This window comes from Tachyglossus aculeatus, chromosome 1 (genome assembly GCF_015852505.1).
Source record: "Tachyglossus aculeatus isolate mTacAcu1 chromosome 1, mTacAcu1.pri, whole genome shotgun sequence".
In the NCBI taxonomy this organism is placed as follows: domain Eukaryota; kingdom Metazoa; phylum Chordata; class Mammalia; order Monotremata; family Tachyglossidae; genus Tachyglossus; species Tachyglossus aculeatus.
Window position 1 is genome coordinate 59,136,691 of NC_052066.1, and position 23,922 is coordinate 59,160,612.

Sequence of the window (23,922 nt, forward strand, 5' to 3'; positions counted from 1 at the left end):
GGCTCTTCCAGATATACGTTCACTTTAGACTGGTTAGAGATCTAACCAGGCTAATCTCTCTTGCTCCAAGAATGGAGAACCTTCTGGAGGGAGGAAGAGGGAGGGGGAAAAAAGAGAGGGGAGGGGGAGGGAGAAAGAGAGAGATGGAGAGAGAGAAAGAGAAAGAGAGAGAGGAGAATGGAGGGAGAGACAGAGACAGAGAGAGACACACACAGCAGTATGGCCTAGTAGATAGAGCATAGGCCTGAGAGTCAAAAGGACCTGGATTCTAATCCCAGCTCTGCCAGTTGTCTGTTTTGCATCCTTGGGCAACTCACTTCACTTCTCTGGGCCTCAGTTACCTCATCTATAAAAGGGGGGATTAAGACTGTGAGCCCCACGTGGGACATGGACTGTGTTAGTAGAGTACCTGGTACATAGTAAGTGTGTAAAAAGTACCATAGAAAAGAGGGAGGAGGATGAGAGAGAGATGGGAAGGAGACCTACAAGTCTATTCATTTATCTTGGACATTTGAGATTTAGCTTTACAAAGAGATAAAGTATTATCAGTCAATCTAATCTATTTATTGAGCACTTACTGTGTGAAGAGTACTGTACTAAATATGACAGAATTGGTTGACACTTTCCCTAGGTGAAAGATGAGTTGAATTGGATTAAGTTACTATTTCCATGAACTGCTCTTTGGTGTTCTTTCTAATTTTTATTTAGCTCAACCAAAGAGATCAGATGAAGTATCCAAAAAGTAATGAATATAAGACTAAAACAACCACAAAAACGGTACGAAATGTGAGTGAAAATTGCAATTGGAGCATAATTTAGAAGAACAGAATTCTCTTGGAATGATTTTGCATTATCGGTTTAGTAGAAAATTATTACAAACCCTGGATTCAGTAGGAAATACTGGGTGGTTCTTTGGAAAAAATAGGCAGAAAATTGCGTGCACTTATTAATTGGCTACCAACTCTAAAGTGAGTGGGCAAGAGGATACTGAGTCGGCATTTAGCAAGTATTGATAAGTCGACATTTATTAACACGTTGAAATTATCCTTAACAAGCTTTCTCTTAAATCACATATTTAGTGGCATATCTAGAATGCTCTAAAGACTATAAAGCTTTCATTTGAAAGATTGCATATATACATATCGACAGCAACCAATATTGATTTGGGCCACATTAACATGCTCAGGAGTGCCTAAATAATAATTTTTTGACAAAGAAGAAAGTAACTAGAAAGCATCACACACTACCTAAAAAGCATCATCTATCAGTTGATTCCAGGAATGGACTTTCCTGTAGCTTTAGGTCTCCTTACTAACTAAAACTCTATTTTTGCAGGATATATGTCCTCACGTTACCATTTCAAATAAAGTTCATTACTCAGAACTTTAATTTGTCCTCACACATTATCTGCTTCCTACTACCAAGTCAGACTTGGATTAATTAAAAACATATGATATTTGAGTGTTTGGTAATTCAGAAAACTACTTTTATTCTGTATCTCTAAACTGCAAGCTCTTTGAGGGCAGGCAGCCTTGTCTGTACTCCCCCAAGAGCTTTGTACAGTGGCCTACGTATAGTAAGTGCTCAGTCTATACCACTGTTGCCAACTTGTACTTCCCAAGTGCTTAGTACAGTGCTCTGTACACAGTAAGAACTCAATAAATACGATTGAATGAATGAATGAAATAATAATATCTGCAACTGAATCATTAATTTCAACCTAGAACAACTGTGCTGAGGATTCTTTCCTGAGTGAATATCATTGAGAATAAGCAACTCTGCAGGTGAAAGTTTCACAGACTAAATTAACCACAGAAAAAAGTAGGTTCTATGGATCACAATGTGGACTTATTGGGAAGGGACAAAGGAAGGAAGGTCACTTCTTCATAAACTTGTTCTTCTATCCTGATAGTTATCTTGATTGTAAATATATGATCTTATACTCTATTTTTCTTCATTCTCTAAAAAGCAGCTTTATGACTTTGTGCATCAACATCTTTGTTACAGGAACTGGAAGTCGCTCAACTCATTACACATGCTTGATGAAATGCATAATAATAATCACTGCAGCATTGTTCATTAGTTATAGACATGTAAAATGCTGCAGTTATTATCATATGGGGTAAATAAGATTTTTTGTCAGGTTGTTCAAACACCCAACATTAGATTTGAACCAACTGCATCCCCTCTCTGCATTTCCATTACCAAAATGTGACATCAGTCAATCATTTGATGATATTTACTGAGCTTGTATCATATGCAGAGCACTTTACTAAGTGCTTGGTAAAACACAACAGAGTTGGTAGACATTTTCTTCAGCCAAAAGAATCTTAAAGTCTAAACGAGAGGTTAAGAACACTAGGTGAAAATTATTCTCAAGAAATGAAAAACTGGGGTTTGCAACACCTAGATATCAATCATCACCAGAGAAGCAAGGTGGCCTAGTGGAAAGATCACTGATCTCAGAGTCCGAGAATCTGGGTTCTAATCCAGGCTCTGCCACTTGTCTTGTGTGTGACCTTGGACAAGTCACCTAACTTCCCTGTGCCTTGGTTTCCTCATCTGTAAAATGGGGATTAAGTTCTGTTTCTTCCCATTTAGACTGTGAACCCCATGTGAGATATGGACAGTGACCAACCTGATTAACTTGTATTTACCTCTGTGCTCAGTACAGTGTTTGGCAGATAGTAAGTGCTTAACAAGCACCATTAAAAAACAATAAAAAAACATGGTTTCTTGATCGTCTGAAAGATGCCCAGGGTGCTAAAAAGATGAAATAAGTAATTTCCTGTCTTAGCAAGTCATGGTTTCCTGTGAGGATAGCATATGATCCAGAAGTGTGGTCAGGATATCCAAACTCAGATTTAATCTCAGTAAGTTTGCAGCTGGCACTGTGTACTTCTACATTTCCACACTCTAACGAATTGATGCTTTTAAGGGGTGATTTCGTTGTAGCTTCTGAATCATAAGTTATTTCTCATGTTTTAAATTGTTTAACATAAATATAAAAATATTGCCATAGTTCTGATTGCTGCTTTACTAAATGTTCGAGATGAAATCTCCACTATCCCTAGAAATTGACTAGAAAAACTAAATCTTCTATGTTTAAAAAAATGTGATGGTTAAGCTAACATAAGTTACTGCATTCCAATGTCAAAATGTTTCCACATTTCACTAAACCTACAACAGTAGATGATGGTACAGAAGCAATTATTCCTATTTCCTCACTCATTAAAATTAACAAAAGTTACAGGAATATACCTCAGGAAAGTTAGTGCGAGAAGCAGCATGGCCTCATAGACAGAGAACAAGCCTGGGAGTCAGTAAGACTTGCTTTCTAATCCCAGCTCAACCTCTGGTCTTTTGTGTGACCTTGGGTAAGTCACTTTACTTCTCTGTGTCTCAGTTACCTCATCTATAAAATGGGAATAAATACTGTGATCCCCATGAGGATATGAACTGTGTCCAATCTGATTAGCTTGAATCTACTCCAGCATTCAGCACAGTGCCTGGCACCTCATAAGTACTTAACAACTCTAGACTGTGAGCCTGTTGTCGGGTAGGGACCATCTCTATATGTTGTCGACTTATACTTCCCAAGTGCTTAGTACAGTGCTCTGCAAACAGTAAGCGCTCAATAAATACAATTGAATGAACAATTACCACAAAAAAGTCACTAAAATCACTACTGTATGGGCCAACTGTCTAAAACTGTAAAATTAGCGTTAATGTGTCAGTTTTATTTTCCTATGAACAATTCTACCCTGTGGTGTTGTACAAGCCTATAGGCACCAATAACGTTGTGTCCAAGCAATAGAAAATCCAGCATCTCAAGCAAATCATACTTCTCTAAACTGAAGATAGAAGTACACAACAACTACTGTCAATACAACCGACACCGAACAGTAAGAGATACATCAAAGTAACTGAACTCCACAAATGTTATCTGCTCATCTGATTGGAACCATCCTCCATTTAACTATCTTTTTATTCCTTGATAGACTTCATTAAATACAAGATATCACCTAACCTTGCACTTCAGAACATCAGCAAATTATCCTTAAGGTGTGTCTCTTGTTCTTCTTCTGCAAGGTTTTTGGTATTTTTTTTCCCCCATTTTCTGTTTCCACTTTTATACATACCTCCTTTTCTACAAATTTTCTTGCCGGGTTTTCTGGCACATTCCTTGGATATTCTTTTTACTGAAAAATGAATAGAAGACTAGAAAATAACATAGAGCTCCATCACAGACAGTCGGAGCATGCAATACTGCTATCTAACTTAAATAGGCTCCTGCATTTATTTGAGTTCGAGGGATTCCCAATAGCTGGGCCTGCACATGCAATGGGTCAATGTTGATGCATCTTCTCAGAGGTCAGTGGGTGGGAAATGTGAATTAGGAACCAATTTCCACCTAAATACACGTGCTGTGTGGGAAAGAAAATTGAGGGAAAAATAAGAACAGATGCACACACAAAAACAGCAGCATGCACACATGGAAAACACCTGCATGCAAACAAGAAAAGCCATGCGTGCTACCAGTACACGTGAATTATTAGTGGTTAGAATTAGAGTAGAAATAAAGACGATCTCCCTGTTTTTCCTGCAATGAACTCACCATCCTCAGTTGGGACATATATATTTAAATAGAGGCAGTCTTCACTCTGATCTTGAACATAGGAGGAAACTACATCCAAGTTATTAGTAAACCACACGGGAAGCATGACTTCGGGCAGCCTGCCATCTATGACGTTCTGAGGACACACCGGAGCAAAATGGGTGGCATTTTTCACATCGGACCAGGGCGACGGAGGTTCAGGAGGCTGAAATCGATGCTCTCCCAGGGGAGGGGCTGCGTAAGGGATGCCAAGGAACTGAATAACAGGCCCCAAAATTTCATTATTGAGTTCCTTCTTCATCCCTCTTATTTTGCCAAAGTTGGTAGTCACCAGTGGGTCAACATCATCCAATTTTTGGGAGGACACAGCTGCAGCCTGGAACAGGAATCCCAGCACACAGGCAGCAAAAGCGACTTCCAATCCTGTGTGGGCCCGGCCAACCGAAATGGCTCTCCAGTAGCAGTTCAGCCACATGGATCTTGGCCATGCCATGGTTCCACATCAGTTGGAGAGTTACAGTGAAGCAATTGTATTTGTATCCACACGAGAAAACCTGGGCCACTGAAGAGAACAGATCAGATTTCCTAAAGGAGCGCCAGGCTGGGAAATCTCAAAAAGGCTTTTTTCTCAGCAGGTATCTTCATGGATTTCGCGTTTACTGAAGTGGCATCTTGACTCAGCACTATTTATCAGGCTTCCTGTTACTGACCATTTGGTTTTCCATGGCAACAGTATAACGAGAGTGGCCATTTACCACAGATTCCCTTCTGGTAAATCAAATCCAGTTAACTGCAGGTCTATATCCTGGAGGAAATGAAAATAAATCGTTAGTATAAAAAAGCTAATGTGGACAGAGTGATGACTAGATATTTTACAAGTTGCTATACATGTGTACATTAATGGAGGCTAGAGTAAGTGAAGTTCTACCTAAGTAGTTTATGATTCTATGAGATGACGGGTGAAATACCGATTAATGTCTTATCTTTATCAAGTCGCCTGTTGAGTTTCCAGAATTTTAAAAAGACAGGCCACTAAATCTTTTTTTATAGTTTTTCTTAAATGCTTACTATGTTCGAAGCTCTGTATTAAGTGCTGGGGTAGACATGGTCCCTGTCCACATTAGCTCTCACAATCTAAATCCCCATTTTACAGATAAGGTAATTGGGGCATAGAGAAGTAAAGTGACTTTTCCAAGTCACACAGAAGACAAGTGGCCGAGGTGGGATTAGAACCTAGGTCCTCTTACTCCCAGGTAAATACTCTTTCCACTAGGTCACAGTTATTCTCAAAGGTTTTCTGCTTTTTGTTTTTATTATGTTTTTTGTTTTTCTTTCAGTCTCAAATCACCTCAGTTGTTTACAGAGCAATGTGCTATGCAAAGTCATTTGTGGTTGGTTTCAAATCCACAGAAAATGTCAAGTACCCTGGATCATGATAGATCGAGTTGTGAAATCATAATGATATGGGTGCATAATGAAAGAAACAATCATTTGTTCTTATAAAAATATCATTAGAAGTTCAAAATTAAAACAATCTCAAGCAAAAAATTATCACTTCAGAAATAAACAGCCTAGAAAAAATTCAGTACCAGTGCTATAATTAGCAAGATAGGATTCTTATTTAATGGTCTTTGAAGCTTCTTCCTCCATACTATCACAGAAAATCGGGGATGAACATCCCTACTGCTAAAATTTAAGAACTTCTATTTTCTTCCTTAGATTAAATGAAGGCTCCACTACTAGACTGAAGGCTTCTCCACTAAACTCTAAGCTCCTTGAATGCAGAGAGCTTGTCTACCAGTGCTATTGTATTGTACTCTTCCAAGTGCTTAGTATAGTGCTCCGGGTATTGCTGACTGTGCTCATTTTAAAAAGTCTTTTTTTAATTTTTAATTGGCTAAGGAAATGTACTTAGAAAAATGTAATTGTAATTCTTAATAATCATAGAAACCATTATCTTCCAACAAACACTTTTGTACCAGAAAACATTCTTAAAAATACAATTTTGAGTCAAAACGGACATTATTTGTAATCATGAACTTAAGTTAAATACTGCTTCAGTTATAAATACTTGCTGCATAGTAAGTTTGTTGAATTTTTGAAGAACTATCAAACCTGATCATTATGTCTTTCTCATTCAAGTTGATTGAGCACCAAACGTTCTCTACATGGTTCAGCTGTTGCAACACAACATAATAAAATGTAACATCCCATGCAATATAATTTCCAGGGTAACATATCTAAACTGAAATATAATTCCCAGGGTAACATACCTAAACTGAAAAACGGTATGTAACTCGGAAAATCAGTCTTTCCTTGTATAAGCCACATTGTAAAATGCTTACACTGGGAATATTATTGTTGGTTTGTATTTGAGATTCTCTTATCCCCTCTTGTATTATAGAAACATTTCTATAGAAGTGCTGGTCTAGCAGTCTAAGTGCCCTGCAGACTGTGTTATTAAAAGGAGATCATAAAAACTAAACAGGACAGCAGGAGACTTGGTTGGTGTTTAGTGTTCCTTTAGATCTCAACAATCCACTTCAGAAAGCAATAAGAAGATATACTTCTTTGAGAATTTCTCTCTGTGATAATTCTAATACCTATGCTGTGAAACTACATTAGCATACAAAGGACAAGCTTAGAAACACAGTTCTCCTACTTCAGGCTCACAGCACTTACCCAAGATTTATCTATTCCAATCAGTTCCCTAAGTTAGGAGTATGTTTACATGTGGCTTAAACTGCTGTAAGATTACTGAGAGACAATTGCAGTGTTCTTACTTCCCCCTTTCACATTATAGTTTTCTCAGGCAAACAGACATATTTCAGGAACCCTAGGTAAGAAAATGAAAAATAACCTGATAATTCTCAACAATCATTTACCTCATAGTCAATCTTATGGTACCACAGTACATCCTCATATTTTAGTCATTGCTCTTTCACATTTTGAAAATATCCTTTTAAATCCTCCAAACTGTTCTTATGTCACTCCTTTTCTTAATTTAGACTCCACTCCACTCATAGATAGGAAGTTCTCCCACTATTAGAAGTCACTGACTGATCTCGAGTTATTTTTGTGATTTGTCCAAGGAGAAATCAAGCGAAGAAGCCATTTCCAAATAACTTCCCTATTTACTCTGTCATTCAGACTGCTAATCAAAGGTGGAATTTCCACTGGGGTAGCCAGGGTGACTCCAATGGTTGTCCATTCACTTCTGAATCAAACAGAAACTCCTTACCATCTGCTTTAAGGACTCACTCAGCTCGCCCCTTCCTATCTTTCCTCACTGCTCCCCTACTATATAGCCCAGCCTGCACACTTCACACCTCTAGCACAAGCTTCCTCACTGGGCCTCAGTCTTGTCTATCTTGCCACCAACTCCTTTCCAATGTGGAATGTTCCCCTTTCTCTCCGCCTCCATTCTCCATATACTACAGACCACCACTCTCCTCTCTGCCAAGAATTCCTCCCTCCTTCCCCCATTAAGCCTTCCTTTCCTTGACTTCCTCTCCCTGATGCATCGCCTATTTACTTGGATCTGTACTCCTTATGCAATTGATATTCACTCTATCTTCAGCCCCACAGCACTTATTTTTATTTGTAATTCATTCATTTATGGTAATACAGTTCTCCCCTTCTAGACTGGAAGTCATTATGGGCAGGGAAGCAGGGAATGTATCTACCAACTCTGTTGTACTGTACTCTTTAAAGTGGTTAGTACAGTGCTCTGCACAGAGTACGCACTCAATAAATATGACTGATTGCTTTAGATCCTGGGCATTCCACATGATCATCAGAATCATGCTTAACAGGAAAATTTATTGAGTACCGACAGCGGTCTGAGCCCAGCATTAGGAGCTTAAATTGGGAAAAATGCAGATAAGTGACAGAGATTGCTAGGAATCAGTGACAACAGGTTCAGTGGTGGGAAAGTAAGTGATTGGTTAAATTATCAGTGTTTCCCACCAACACTCACTTACAACAGTACTTTGGAAGGCATGGTTTATGATATGCTGGTAGTAGGGGAAGGGAAATTTGTGAATGATCACAAGACCACAGGGATCCAGTTCTAATACTACCAAAGTCTCATTGCTCCTGAGTCAAATACAAAAAAAACCTTTGGTTTTGAACGATCATGCTATTTCTTAACACCTTGTGATAAAGGCTCTCAAATAAGTTTTTTTTCTAAACTTCAGTGCACTAAAAGAAATGAGTTCAGATGTGCTTTGGGCACTTTAGGTATTATGTACAAAGTATTAGGGTTGTTTTGAACTGCTGAAATAGACACAAATATAATTTAGATATTCAACCCTAAATGTTCAAATCAATTTTCCCAACTTTTATCTTAATTTGATAACATGAATGTTATTGGTATGATGGCACATTATTTTTAAGATATTCTCAATTATTTTGTATACAAAGTACTGAAATAGAGTCAAAGTAGTATTCATTCAGACATATTTATTGAGTGCTTACTGTGTGCAGAGCACTGTACTAAACCCTTGGAAAGTACAATTTGGCAACAGAGACAATCCCTGCCCAAAAATGGGTAGTACTGCACAGCTGGTCATTTAAAATCCCTTGATTCTAAGTCCTAGATGAAAGATTCTTGGAGAAAGATGATGTAAGTCCTAGATGAAAGATTCTTGGAGAAAGATGATGTCACCCCTGATATCATTAGGAGAAGTAGACTTGTCAGATATTCCCTCTCCTATTTTCTTCAATTTCCAGGAAAGTGGGGACAAGCCATTACACAATCAGAAATTGTCCAGTTTTTCACAAGCTAAATTTTCCAACCCGGATCATTCCCCTCATGTTGAAGAACAGAGGATAGAATAAAATCTCTGGCTCTATTTGTTCAAGAAATATTATTCAGGAGTCATATATCAGAATATGGTACAGATCATCTTTGCAGTACTGAAAATTATATCTACTGACAAAAATCCTTATGCTAACAAAAGTAAATGTACCATTGATAGGGAGACAGAAGGTGAGCTAATCCCAAGCATGCTGGGTAAAAGTTGTAACCCATGTTTCCTAACTGTTGCTACCTGCTTATCCAACTCCAAGCATTCTAATTGGTTTAAAATTAGGTATAAAATAGCTGCCTGGGTTAGGAGTAGAACAGGAAGAGAAATAAGGGGAAAGGAGAAGAAAAAAGAATCACCACTACTGCTACTATTTCCATGGAGTCAGTTGGCTGGAGCAGTAGGAAGAGGGTACCAATGAGGTAATAATAATAATGATAAAACTGTAGCATTTGTTAACTGCTTACTATGTACAAGTAGGAAGAGGGTACCAATGAGGTAATAATAATAATAATGATAAAACTGTAGCATTTGTTAACTACTTATTATGCGCCAGGTCCTGGGGTAGATGCTGGACAATCAGGTCCCACCTGGGGCTCACAGAGTAAATGGGAGGGATAACAGGGAGAAAATCATTTTTCAGGTGTGGTAACAGGCACAGAGAACTTAAATGATTTGCCCAAGGTCACACAGCAGACAAGTGGTAGATGCAAGATTGCAACCAAGATCCTCTGATACTCAGATGTGTGCTTTTCCATGAAAAAGAAAGAAAGACTCTACCTATAGAGCAGGGGCACGGGGTGGGACTATAGTGACAGGAGCAGTGGCAAAACTCTGGACAATCGTTGTGGTAAAAAAAAGAGGAATTATTGCAGAGGGAGCAGGGCTCTCCTCATCTCTCTGGCCATTCATTCTCAGTTTCCTTCATGGGCTCCTTCTCTCCCTCCCATCCTCTAACTGTGGGGGGTCCCTCAAGGTACAGTTCTCAGTCCCCTTCTATTCTCCATGTACACTCATTCCCTTGGAGAACTCATCCACTTTTATGGCTTCAACTACCACCTCGATGTGGTGATACGCAAATCTACATCTCCTCCCCTGTTCTCTCTCCCTCTCTCCAGGATTGCATCTCCTCCTGCTTTCAAGACATCTCTACTTGGATGACCTTCTGTCACCTCAAATTGAACATGTCCAAAACAGAGCTCCTTATTCTCCCTCCTAAACCCTGTCTTCTCCCAAGCTTTTCCATCACTTTAGATGGCACAACCATCCTTCCCATTTTATAAGCCCATAACCTTGGCATCATCTTTGACTCCGCTCTCTCATTCAACCCACATAGCCAATCTGTTACCAATTCCTGCTGGGCTCACCTTCACAACATTTCCTCTTGATCCAAATTCTACAGTGTTAGTACAATCACTCATCCTATCCCACCTAGATTACTACAGCAGCCTCCTTTCTGAACTCCCAACCTCCTATCACGCCCCGCTCCTTCTCTTTTCATTCCATACTTCACTCTGCTGCCTGGATTATCTTGCTACAGAAATGTTCAAGGCATGTCACCCCACTCCTCAAAAATCTCCAGTGGTTGTCTATTCACCTCCTTTTCAAACAAAAACTCCTCACCATTAGCTTTAAAGCTCTCCATTACCTTGCCCACTCCCATCTCACTTCCCTTCTCTCCTTCTACATCCCAGCCTGCACCCTTTGCTCTTCTGGTGCTAACCTTCTCACTGTGCCTCAATATTGACTGTCTTGCTGCGACACTGGCCCAGGTCCTGCTTCTGTCCTGGAACGTGCCCTCCCTCCTCAAATCCACCAATTACTCTCCCCCACCTTCAAAGACTTACTGAAAGCATGTCTCCTCCAAGAGGCCTTCCCAGACTAAGCTCCACTTTTCCTCATCTCCCATTCCCTTCGACATCGCCCTGACTTGCTTCTTTCCTCTTCCCCCCCTCCCCAACCCACAGCACAGCATATATCTGTAATTTTATTTTTTTATACTGATATCTGTTTACTTGTACTGATGTCTATCTCCCCCTCTCTAGACTGTGAGCTTGTTGTAGGCAGGGATTGTCTCTCTTTATTACTATATTGTACTTTCCCATGCACTTAGTACAGTGCTCACACAGAGTAAGTGCTGAGTACTTATAATTGAATGAATGAAAAGAGAAGGAGAAAACAAAACAGAAGAGTTATGCTAGGGTCATTTTGACCCGATCCCTTACTATTCCATTTTATCATTGTTCCCACCCACACTACTCCTTATAAGAATAATGATGATAATAATAATAACAATAATAACTGTTAAGTGCTTATGCTGTGCCAAACACTACAATAGGCATTGGGGTAGACAGAAGATCATCAACTTGGTCATAATTCCTGTTCCAAATGAGGCTTACCCTCTGAAAAGGAAGGAGAAAAGGCACTGAATCCTCATTTTATAGATGAGGAAACTAAGGCACAGAGCAATTCAGTGACTTGCCCAAGGTCACAGAGCAGGCAGATTGTGGAGCCAGTATTAGAACACAGGTCCTCTGGCTCCCAGATCCAAGCTTTATTCACTATGCCATGCTGCTTATCGTATGCAGGCTTCTGTGCCACGCCTGCTCCTGCACTACGTCTACTTTTTTATTATTTTTTAATGGTATTTGTTAAGCACTCACTATATGCCAGATACAGTTCTAAGCACTGATACAAGGTGATTAGGTTGGACACAGTTCCTGTCCCAAATGGGGCTCACTGTCTTTATATCCATTTTACATATGAGGTAACTGAGGCACAGAGAAGTTAAGTCCCCAAGGTGATACAGGAGACAAGTGGAGGAGTTTGTGTTCCTGCCCCCGACTTTATCCATTTAACCTCAGCACTCCCCACTCCATCCCCTCTCTACTTCTCCACTGCCAGGCCAATGGCTGTCACAATTGGCACTGGCCTTCGGATTCTTGCCCATTTATCATTGCAAGAGCTCCGCATGGCTGCCCAACTCAAATAGAAATGCTGGGGCCAGTCAATGAGCAGCAGTGGAGAGAAGGTGAGAATCTGGAGTTGTGAACATTGGTAGGTAAGGCTTGGCTTAAAGGTTAGCATCAAGTGCCATCAGAGGAGCATGCCAACTGAAGAGTTTGTTTGCAAACTGTGGCAGAGGAAAGGGTAAGGTTCTACAGTATTCTTTCCCTTTCCAATTTCCTTCTCCTTTTACCCTAACTATTCTTTTCCTCCTCCTTTAAGCCTTTCATTTTCTAGCACCCCTTTTTGCCATCCCCTTCAACATCCCTCTGTAAGACTTTTAGGAGCTCCCATTTTGAACCCCAAAACTTTATCATACCCCCTTTCAATCCCTGTCTTTCCAGATTGAAGAATTATAATATTTTTAATCTAATCTCCAAAAGAAGCTGCTCTATCCCTATGTTAATTTTAGTGGCCCTCTTCCCTGTACATTTTCAGATTCAAGTATTCTTCCTAAAATATGGTGACCAGGGTATTGTATGGCATTCCCAGTATGAATCAATCAATGGTAATTACTGAGTATTTACTCAGGGGCCGTCGACCCCGGCCCACGTCCTTCCCTTGGCCTGGAATGCCCTCCCTCTGCACATCCACCAAGCTAGCTCTCTTCCTCCCTTTAAAGCCCTACTGAGAGCTCACCTCCTCCAGGAGGCCTTCCCAGACTGAGCCTCCTCCTTCCTCTCCCCCTCCCCATCCCCCCGCCCTACCTCCTTCCCCTCCCCACAGCACCTGTATGTTTGTACTGATTTATTATTCTATTTATTTTATTTGTACATATTTACTATTCTATTTATTTTATTTTGTTAATATGTTTTGTTTTGTTGTCTGTCTTCCCCTTTTAGTCTGTGAGCTCGTTGTTGGGTAGGGACCAATTCTATATGTTGCCAACTTGTACTTCCCAAGCGCTTAGTACAGTGCTGTGCACACAGTAAGCACTCAGTAAATATGATTGAATGAATGAATGAATTTGCTATAGGCTAGAGCTTGGGAAAGTACAATACACCTGAGGTGGTAGACGTAACCCCTACCCCAAGGTGCTGCCTACAAACTTCCAGTTTGGGAAAGTATATTTCTTGGCCACCTGTGTCAGTGGAAATTCTGTCCCTCTCGTGGCAACCCTTCTATGCATCCCTCCTCCCAGACCCAGAGTATTTATGTGCATATCTATGACTGTAAAGTCATTGTGGGCAGGAAATGTGTCTGTTTATTGTCATATTGTGCTCTTCCAAACACTAGGTACAATGCTTTGCACACAGTTATCACTCAAAAAATATGACTGACTGGTATAGCAGCATGGGCAGATCTATCTATGACCCAATAACAGATTGTAAGGAAAAAAGCAAATATGGTAGTACCCAGTTACTTTATGGATGTTGATCATAATGATAATAATAATCATAGCATTTATTAAGCGCTTACTATGTACAAAGCACTGTCCTAAGCGCTGGGGAGGTTACAAGGTGATCAGATTGTCCCACAGGGGGCTCAAAGTCTTAATTCCCATTTTACCGATGATCTAACTGAGGTTCAGAGAAGTTAAGTGACTTGCCCAAAGTCACACAGCTGACAAGTGGGGGAGTGGGATTTGAACCCATGACCTCTGACTCCAAAGCCCGGGCCCTTTCCACTGAGCCACGCTGCTTCTCCAACTGAATCATCCAACTGATCATCCACCTGAATGCTTTGTAGGCCCATCCAGGATAACCCAGTGAGTGAATTCATCATGATCCAGGATTCTATGGACACCTTCATGAGAGATCTGCTCTCTGTTGGACATTAATCGATCATTCCTTGCTCTAACAAATGTCCAGCAGAGGAGGAGAAAAGTGGTGTAATTAAAATGTCAGCCAGCTTCCAAGCTTGATAAGGAATGGAGAACAGAAGTATCTATCACACTTAAATATAAAATGATGGATTATTTGTTCTTTCTGTAGGTCTTTCACCTCCAGGCCAGTATCTCTGGCCACTCTTGCACTCTACTAGACCAAATTAAGACTTTTTTTCCCAGTGGTATTTTTTAAGCGCTTACTATGTGCCAGGCACTGTAATATGAACTGGTGTAGATACAAGCTAATCAGATTGACTGGGTCCCTGTCCGCAGTGGGACTCACAATCTTACTTTCCACTTTACAGTTCAAATAACCGAGACACAGAGAAGTGAAACGATTTGCCCAAGGTCACACAACAGATAAGTGGCCGAGCCGGGATTAGAACCCAGGTCTTTTAACTCCGAGGCCCATGCATTAGCCAGTAGGCTGCTTCTCATTAGAACTGGACTTCTGGCTCCAGTGCTAATGAGCTTGCTACGATGGGTCCTGTCTGAAGAATAAGAATAGATGTGACTGTAATTGAAATCAAGTTATTTCAATTGTTCTTCTATGGTGCACCTTAAGGTGCTTCTTTACTGCCATTCCATAACTAATGATTAAAAAAATTCTAACTTCATCTTTGAGTACAAGAGCAAGACACATATTGCAGGCTATATAACCTTTAAAAGAAGTCATCATCCAACTGAAAACCTATTGGCCATGTCTGCATGGGGCTGTGTATATTTTTAAAAAAGTAAATTACTGGAGAGTATCTTCTCCTTCAGACAAATATGTGCAGGAGAAAATTTATCTAAACTCCAATCTAATGTTGCTAAGCATTATAATGATGGCATTTGTTAAGTGCTTTCTATGTGGAAAGCACTGTTCTAAGCACTGAGGAGGATACAAGGTGATCAGCTTGTTCATTCATTCATTCAATCATATTTATTGAGCACTTACTGTGTGCAGAGCACTGTACTAAGCACTTGGGAAGTACAAGTTGGCAACATATAGAGGCAGTCCCTACCCAACAGTGGGCTCACAGTCTAGAAGGGGGAGATAGACAACAAAACAAAACATATTAACAAAATAAAATAAATAGAATAAATATGTACAAGTAACATAAATAGAGTAATAAATATGTACAAACATATATACATATATACAGGAGCTGTGGGGAGGGGAAGGAGGTAAGGCGGGGGATGGGGAGGGTGAAGAAGGGGAGAGGAAGGAAGGGGCTCAGTCTGGGAAGGCCTCCTGGAGGAGGTGAGCTCTCAGTAGGGCTCTGAAGGGAGGAAGAGAGCTAGCTTGGCGGATGTGCGGAGGGAGGACATTCCAGGCCAGGGGGAGGACGTGGGCCAGGGGTCGACGGTGGGACAGGTAAGAACGAGGCACAGTGAGGTTAGCAGCAGAGGAGTGGAGGGTATGGGCTGGGCTGTAGAAGGAAAGAAGGGAGGTGAGGTAGGAGGGTGTGAGGTGATGGACAGCCTTGAAGCTGCAAGGGAGGAGTTTTTGCCTGATGCGCAGGTTGATTGGTAGCCACTGGAGATCTTTAAGGAGGGGAGTAACATGCCCATAGCGTTTCTGCACAAAGACGATCCGGGCAGCAGTGTGAAGTATAGACTGAAGTGGGGAGAGACAGGAGGATGGGAAATCAGAGAGGAGGCTGATGCAGTGTCCCACGTGGGGCTCACAGTCTTAATCCCCATTGAACAGATGAGGAAATGGAGGCAAAGAGAAGTTAAGTGACTTGCCCAAAGTCACAGAGCTGACAAGCGGCAGAGCCAGGATTTGAACCCATGACCTCTGACTCCCAAGCCTGTGCTCTTTCCACTGAGCCACGCTGATTATCCTGTATACAAGAATAATGTGTCAGAAACCACATACCTGAACGTTACTAAATCCAGTGGGTTTGGCCTGCACAACCTTGCTAAAATACACCTCTCCTCTAATCCAAACTACTTCCACATTAATCCAAGCATTTATCCTATCCTACTTTAATTACTTACCTCTCAGGGTTGCACCTGGAGAGTTTCCAGTACTCTACCAGTCTCGACTATGAATGAAGGAATGAATGAGCCCTTGTTCTTCTGCCTCCTAGGCACTTGCTCTACCTACTAGGCCACACTGCTTCGAATTAGTAGGCACTATCCCTATCCTCAAGGAAGCATGCCAACATCAGTGGAAATATCACAGGCTTTGGAGTCAGAGGTCATGGGTTCAAATCCCATCTCTGCCAGTTGTCAGCTGTGTGACTTTGGGCAAATCACTTAACTTCTCTGGGCCTCAGTTACCTCATCTGAAAAATGAGGATTAAGACGGTGAGCCCCCTCTGGGACAACCTGAGCACCTTGTAACCTACCCAGTGCTTAGAACAGTGCTTTGCACATAGTAAGCGCTTAATAAATACAATTATTATTATTAGTATTAATAAAATAAATTGCAGAAGGAAGGAAGCAATAAAATGTCAATACATCACTACTACAGGGAGTCAAGTATACCCAACTATTTCAGAAATGTCAAATTATCTCCAGAAGCTAGGCAGGCTGGAAGTAGACCATTGAAAGCATGTGGATTTGCCACTGCATTTGCCCATCCAGCTCCACATCAAGCAGAAATTCCTCATCATCGGATTCGAAGCTCAGTTAGAATCAACTCTCAGCTTTACTTTTCTTCATTCCTCTCCCAGCCCACACAATTTGCTCCTTCAACAAAACCTACTCAATGTATCTCTCTCTCTGGTCTTTCCTGCTGTCCACATCTTGCACAAGTCCTCCTTCCTGACTAACACTTCCTCCCCTTTCACAGCTGATAGACCAGAACCCTCGGCATCTTCTTAGCCCTTCTTAAATCCCTTCTCCTGAAGAAAGTAATCTCTGACTAAGCTCTCATTACTCAACTCTATTTTCCCTCCTGACTGCCTTACCTATGCAATTAGCCCCACCCCCTAAACATTTAGGTATTAATCATCCTCCAAGAACCCATATTTATGTACATATTGTTAAAATCAGTAGCTTCCCTTTCTGTAGTTTAATGTAATATCTGTCTCCACTGCCAGACTGAAAGCTTTTGGAGGGCAGAGACTCTTTGTACTTACTCTATTGAACTCGCCCCAGCATTTAGTGCTGTGCTCAGCATAGAATTAGAGCTCAATAAATATTATTAATAGATTTATTGATTCCAACCCACTCTTAGGTTTCACGTTAGAGCAGTTGAAGAGAAAACAGCAGACAGGGCACTTAAGGAGAAAATTTCCCTGGAAAAGTGTCCCAGTTTTATACAAATCTCTATGGAGCCAAGGACACAGTAGGGGTAGCTCAATTCAAACAAGATTAATATTTCTGAATCATATGCTACTCGTTCTACCCCAATATTGGCACATCCAACTAATTGTTAGATTGAATTTCAGGCTTTCCACTTTACTAAATTCTGCTTTCCCAATCCATTGTCACCCCACTCCTCAAAAACCTTTGATGGTCATCCATTCTTCTCCACATTTAGGAATCATCCTGAACATTGACTTTAAGGCATTCCTTCAACTCTCTCCTATCAAAGATTTTCTCCAATTACACCCCAGCTCCACTCTTTTCAAGTCATTGTGCATTATTTTTTTAAATCTTCCATTTTCAACCCTTTGACTCATTTCCTATCTCCTACTTGACTCCCACTTCAAGTTTTCCTGATCCCAGTTTTAAATACAAAGCCCTTTAAAAGATATATCTCTTCCAGTCTTGTCTTACACTGTCAAGTCATCTCTAACCCTTAGTGACGCCGACACATCTCTCACAGAACCTTCCAACTCCATCTACAATTGTTCTTGTAGTGTATCCATAGAGCTTTCTTGATAAACATGGCTTACTGTTGCCTCCTTCTATGCAGTAAACCTGAGTCTCCACCCTCGGCTCTCGCCCATACTGCTGCTGCCCAGCAAAGAAGAGTTTTGACTTGTAGCAGATTGCCTTCCAGTAGACCTTCCCCAATTAATTTTCCTTCTCCCTAGGTCAGAGTCCACCAACTATCATCTCAGCCACTTCATCAATCACAAATTTATGTCACTGGTATGCCCTTGTACGGCCACACACCTAGTGCATCAGTATACATGGACTTATGGATGCTTAAAATAATGATACTTGTTAGGTGCTTTCTCTGTGCCAAATACCGAAATTCATTCAGTTGTATTTAGGGAGTGCTTACTGTGAGCCTACTGAGTCCACTAAAATGTTTGTCTCCTTAAACGCCTTAAATTTCAATAAAAAGTACTACTGGGATTTGCCCCTCTAATTTTAGCTAATTTACAATTCAGACAACTCTTGGCATCATTATAACACAAGGATAATCTATGATTTGTTATTTTCAAACTGATGTTGGGTTGGGCCATAGTGAATATAGCCAACAAGAAGATGAAAAATATTTTCTTTTTTGAAATGCATTTTTATTAAGTATTATAGTATGCATTTTAGAAATCAATGTGTGACTCCTTAAATTGATTCGTACAAATAAATAATCTGTGCAGATCCTTAAGATGGATTTTCAAATCCACCTGAACTTATCAGTGAGATATACTGTGATACGATGAGAAGGAGCACGGCCTAGTGGATAAAGCATAGACACGGGTTCTAATTCTGGCTCTACCACTTGCCAGCTGTGTGACCTTGGGCAAGTCACTTAACTTCTCTGTGCCTCAGTTACCTCATCTGTAAAATGGGGTTAGCCCTATGTGGGACATGTCGTGGCCATCTCCATTATCCTGTATCTACCCCAGGACTTAGTACAGTGCCCAGCACATTCATTCATTCTGTTGTATTTATTTAGTGCTTACTGTGTGCAAAGCACTATGCTAAGTGCTCGGGAAAGTACAATACAACAATAAATAGTGACATTCCCTGCTGACAAGAAGCTCACAGTCTACAGTTGGGAAGACAGGCATCAATGCAAATAAATAAAATCACAGACATATGCCTAAGTGCTTTGGGGATGGGAGGGAGGAACGAATAAAGGGAGCAAGTCAGGGTGATGCAGAAAGGAGTAGGAGATGACGAAACGTGGGCCTTAGCCTGGGAAGACCTCTTGGAGGAGAAGTGCCTTTAATAAGGCCTTGAAGTGGGGGAGAGTGCTTCTCTGTCAAATTAGAGGCGAGAAGGCAATCCAGGCCAGAACGAGGATGTGGGCTAGGAGTCATTGGTGATATAGTGTCTTTGTCCAGAAACGCTCTGGGCATGTTACTCCCCTCCTCAAAAATCTCCAGTAGCTACCAATCAATCTGCACATCAGGCAGAAACTCCTCACCCTCAGCTATAAGGCTGTCCATCACCTTGCCCCCTCCTACCTCACCTCCCTTTTCTCCTTCTACAGCCCACCCCGCACTCTCCGCTCCTCTGCCGCTAATCTCCTCACTGTGCCTCCATCTTGCCTGTTCCGCCATCGACCCCCGGCCCACGTCATCCCCCTGGCCTGGAATGCCCTCCCTCTGCCCATCTGCCAAGCTAGCTCTCATCCTCCCTTCAAGACCCTACTGAGAGCTCACCTCCACCAGGAGGCCTTCCCAGAATGAGCCCCTTCCTTCCTCTCCCCCTCGTCCCCCTCTCCACCCCCACATCTCACCTCCTTCCCTTCCCCACAGCACCTGTATATATGTATATATGTTTGTACATATTTATTGCTCTATTTATTTTACTTGTACATATCTATTCTATTTATTTTATTTTGTTAGCATGTTTGGTTTTGTTCTCTGTCTCCCCCTTTTAGACTGTGAGCCCACTGTTGGGTAGGGACTGTCTCTATATGCTGCTAACTTGTACTTCCCAAGCACTTAGTACAGTGCTCTGCACACAGTAAGCACTCAATAAATACGACTGATTGATTGATTGATTGATATAGGTGAGATTGAGGCACGGTAAGAAGGTTACCACTAGAGGAGTGAAGCGTGTGGGCTGGGTTGTAGGAGAAGAGAAGTGAGGTGAGGAGGTAGAAGCAGGCAAGGTGACGGGGTGCTTTAAAGTCAATGGAGAGGAGTTTCTGTTTGATACAGATGTGGATGGGCAAACACTGGAGTTTTTTGAGGAGCGGGGTGATGTGTTCAGAACGTTTTTGTAGAAAAATGATCTGGGCAGGAGAGTGAAGTATGGACTGGACTGGGGAAAGACGAGAGAACGTGAGGTCAGTAAGGAGGCTGATGGATTAATCTAAGTGGGATAGGATGAAAGATTGTATTAATGCGATAGCAGTATGTATCGAGAGGAAAGGGCAGATTTTAGCAATCTTGTGAAGATGGGACCGACAGTATTTAGTGACCGACTTAATATTTGAGTTGAATGATAGACAGGAGTCAGGGATAAAGCCAAGGTTATGGACTTGGGGGGAAGGAAGGATGGTGGTGCCATCTACAGTGATGGGGAAGTCAAGAGGAAGACAGGGTTTGGGTGGGAAGATAATGAGCTCTGTTTTGGACATGTTAAGCTGGGAGTACATCTACGTAGACATGTCTTGAAGGCAGGAGGAGATGAGAGACTGGAGAGACTGAAAGAGATCGGGGCTGGAGATGTTGATTAGGGAGGGTATCATCCACATCAAGGTGGTAGTTAAAGCCATGGGAGTGAATGAGTTTTCCAAGGGAGTGGATGTAGATGGAGAATAGAAGGGACCGACAACTGAATCTTGAGGGACCCCCACAGTTAGGGGAAGGGAAGGAGAGGAGAAGCCTGAAGGAGACTGAGAACGAATGGCCAGAGAGATGAGGCACATAGTAAATCCTTAACAAATACCATTTTTAAAAAATACACTGAGACTTTTGACTCCCTTTGAGTCACCAGCCAGCAATTCCAACTTATCTTCCAGCATCTTCTAACAGGATGGAAAAATAATCTTAGAATAGTGCTGCATTCTTAGCTTCCTCATTTCCTTTTCTATGATTTTTTTTTAGGGGAGTTGTTTCTGTTTTCTCTTTTTGTTAAGGAGAGCAGTGAATTGCTATTCTGGATGCCTGGCTTTATTAAAGTCCTTTTTGGGCAAATAATCACTACAATTTTGGCAGAGATTGTGTCTTGTTTCTAAACACACTCCATTGCCTGGATGTGTCTATCTTGACCTAACAATAGGATGATTAGAAGTGAGAGGGCAGTTAAATCTTTATGCTCATTCAGCCCTAAGCCTCTTCAGAGACTGCCAAATCTAGAGGTGGCTTCTGTAAAATGAACAACTGCTACTAAGAACTGAACTAAGACCACCAAGACCTTTTGCAAATGACAACAACCAATGATAATGACTTCTTGTCGCTCCTCACCTGCCTTAGAGCTCAGTCAATGATTAAGAGGTGAAAGGCACTGTACTATATCTCATTAACTATTCCCCCAACCTTCCACCTCTTCTACCTAAGCCCTAACAAAAAGAAGAAATCTATCCCACTTCAGGGTGTCTAACTGAGCATAAATGAGTTGATTGGTATGTATTAAAACATGCACACACAGTACCATGTGCTGTTTAATGCACCTTGCATAATTCAGACCGTAAACAAGAAACAAATGAATATTCATAGTCAAAAATTAAACTTTGCTCTTTCTTTTTTAATTTGAGTTTCATTTTCCTTCTCATTTGGGAGTAGGTTGATAAAATGCAGAAAATTACTGAGCAATCAAATCTTTTTCATGACTTTTATGTACCTTTTGGAAAATTATATTGCCCCCAATATTTACATTTCAAATTATCACTTCATGATGAATAATTTATCAAAATGAAAATACAAAAGTCTGTATAAAAGCTCATAAAATGATTCCTTTCATTATTTTTCCTCCTTTTATTTTAATAAATCTAGGTTTACTTAAAGCATCCTCATACATTCTGCACCCATGTAAAGTATCTCTCTATTAACACTGCTTGGCTTTTTTGTTTTTTTAACTTGATGCACTAGAACCTGATGACATTGTGCAGAAAATGAATTCAATGAAAATGGTGATTTTTACCCTTAAGAAAAAGGATGGATAACTCTGTCACTTGTCACTTGTGTGTAAAGTTTTGGACAGCCAAGTAATACAGATTTAAATTAAAAATGACAGGTGCACTGACTCGGAACACAATGCGAACTGAAGTGAGCCTTTATTCTTTTTGCAGCTTATAGTTAACCATTAAATGGCCCACCTATTATAATGTGTTTTGATTTCTGTGATTGATGTTGGTGATTATTAAGTACCCCATAAAGAATCTGTAAATTGGTGGTGATCCAAGACCAGTTCTATCTATATCAGACCAAAAATTCAGTCAACAACTAGTTACTAAGCATTTCTCATTGTGAGGACCAACTGACTGACACTGTTGGCACTGTTGTGAATTCTTCATTAACAACTCTAAAACTCGTCCCGAATACCACCATGCTATTTGGATTTTAAAGTCACTTCTAAATCAGCTGGACTTCCTGTTGCATCATACTCTCCCAATTACTTAGTCCAGTGTTCTGCAGACAGGGAATGCTCAGTAAATATCATTGATTGACTAGTTGATAATACCAGAATTAAATTATCTCCTGAATACCCAACCCTAGTTCTGTGCAATTTGGTTACTGAACAAACCATTATGTGAAATGAAAAAAGCCATTTAGCATTTTATGACAAAATGTAATAAATGTAGTTAGATGTTATTTCCTTCTATGGCATATTTGTTTGCCAAGTTTTCCAAAGACTACTCAGTTTTTCATATTTTAGACAATTAAATGCTAGAAATGAAGAAAACTATTTTGTTCATAATTCTGCAGTTTAATTGAAAGTTGAAACGATGGCATATGGATTGTTCACCTGAGCACTAGTTGAACACAATTTATGCTAGAGCATATAGGACAAGATACAGGCAGAAATATAGTGAGATAAAACTCAGAACAGCTATGTGTTCAGTATCTCGCCGGTGACCCACTGAAAAGGAAAGGAAAGATCCTACTGGGATTTTCAGCATTACGGAGACTGATTTAATACAGAGTTGTTAGCTCTAGAATTTTCTACAAAATCTACTGATAAAAAACCCCCTCTGAACAAGTATTCTCTATTTGTATATTACAACTAGCATACATCATCTAATATTAGGTTCTAATATTTGGGCTCCATTAAATGGATCATGTTTCAGTTGGAAATTTATTTCTTGTGGTGTAGCATTGCTGTGCTTTGATTATACATTTGGAGCTGCAACTTGCATTTGTTCCAAAATGAATTTCATGCTTAACTTGTTTTTCTTAATTAAACTTCCTTTAGCAGTCCCTAATATGTGTATTATTAAAACTCATTAGTCCCATTCACGCTTGCCTGTCATTTTTTGGTTACCCATTCATATATTGCAGTGCTTTGTTGCTATATATAGAATGAAAATGAAATAATAAATATGAGAACTTGAACGTTTTATGACTGTCAGTATGGGAAAGTAGCTGTAAGGCCCATAATGTTTCAAACAAAAGAGCGTTACTGCTAAAGCTAACATGCTGACACATCTCTGATCTATAAAGTCTTTAGTAATGGCAATGGTAATGTGTTAGGCCATAGCCAAAAAAAAATCCATCCTATTCTACTGGAGTAGGTAGAATTTTTTTTTTCTCTTTCAAAAAAAGTCACATAACCAACCATTAGTGAAAGTCTGGTGTACAATCATTTCATATTCTTCCTGTGACTTACTATTTTCTTCTGTGAATTTTTCAATTAGATTAGCTCAC

General features: G+C 40.5%; 1 protein-coding gene across 3 annotated transcripts in view; it reads right to left on the reverse strand.

Annotated features, from left to right (window-relative positions):
• The window catches only part of NLGN1 (neuroligin 1), a 790,542-nt gene that overhangs the window by 760,904 nt on the left and 5,716 nt on the right, over positions 1 to 23,922 (reverse strand). For 2 of the 3 annotated variants that reach the window (XM_038743242.1, XM_038743240.1), the window contains exon 2: positions 4,619 to 5,423. In XM_038743242.1, coding sequence (XP_038599170.1) covers positions 4,619 to 5,111 — 493 coding nt within the window. In that variant the 5' untranslated portion in view covers positions 5,112 to 5,423. Of the gene's footprint in view, positions 1 to 4,142; positions 4,203 to 4,618; positions 5,424 to 23,922 lie in introns of all 3 variants that reach the window. The other variant, XM_038743239.1, reaches the window with a different exon arrangement.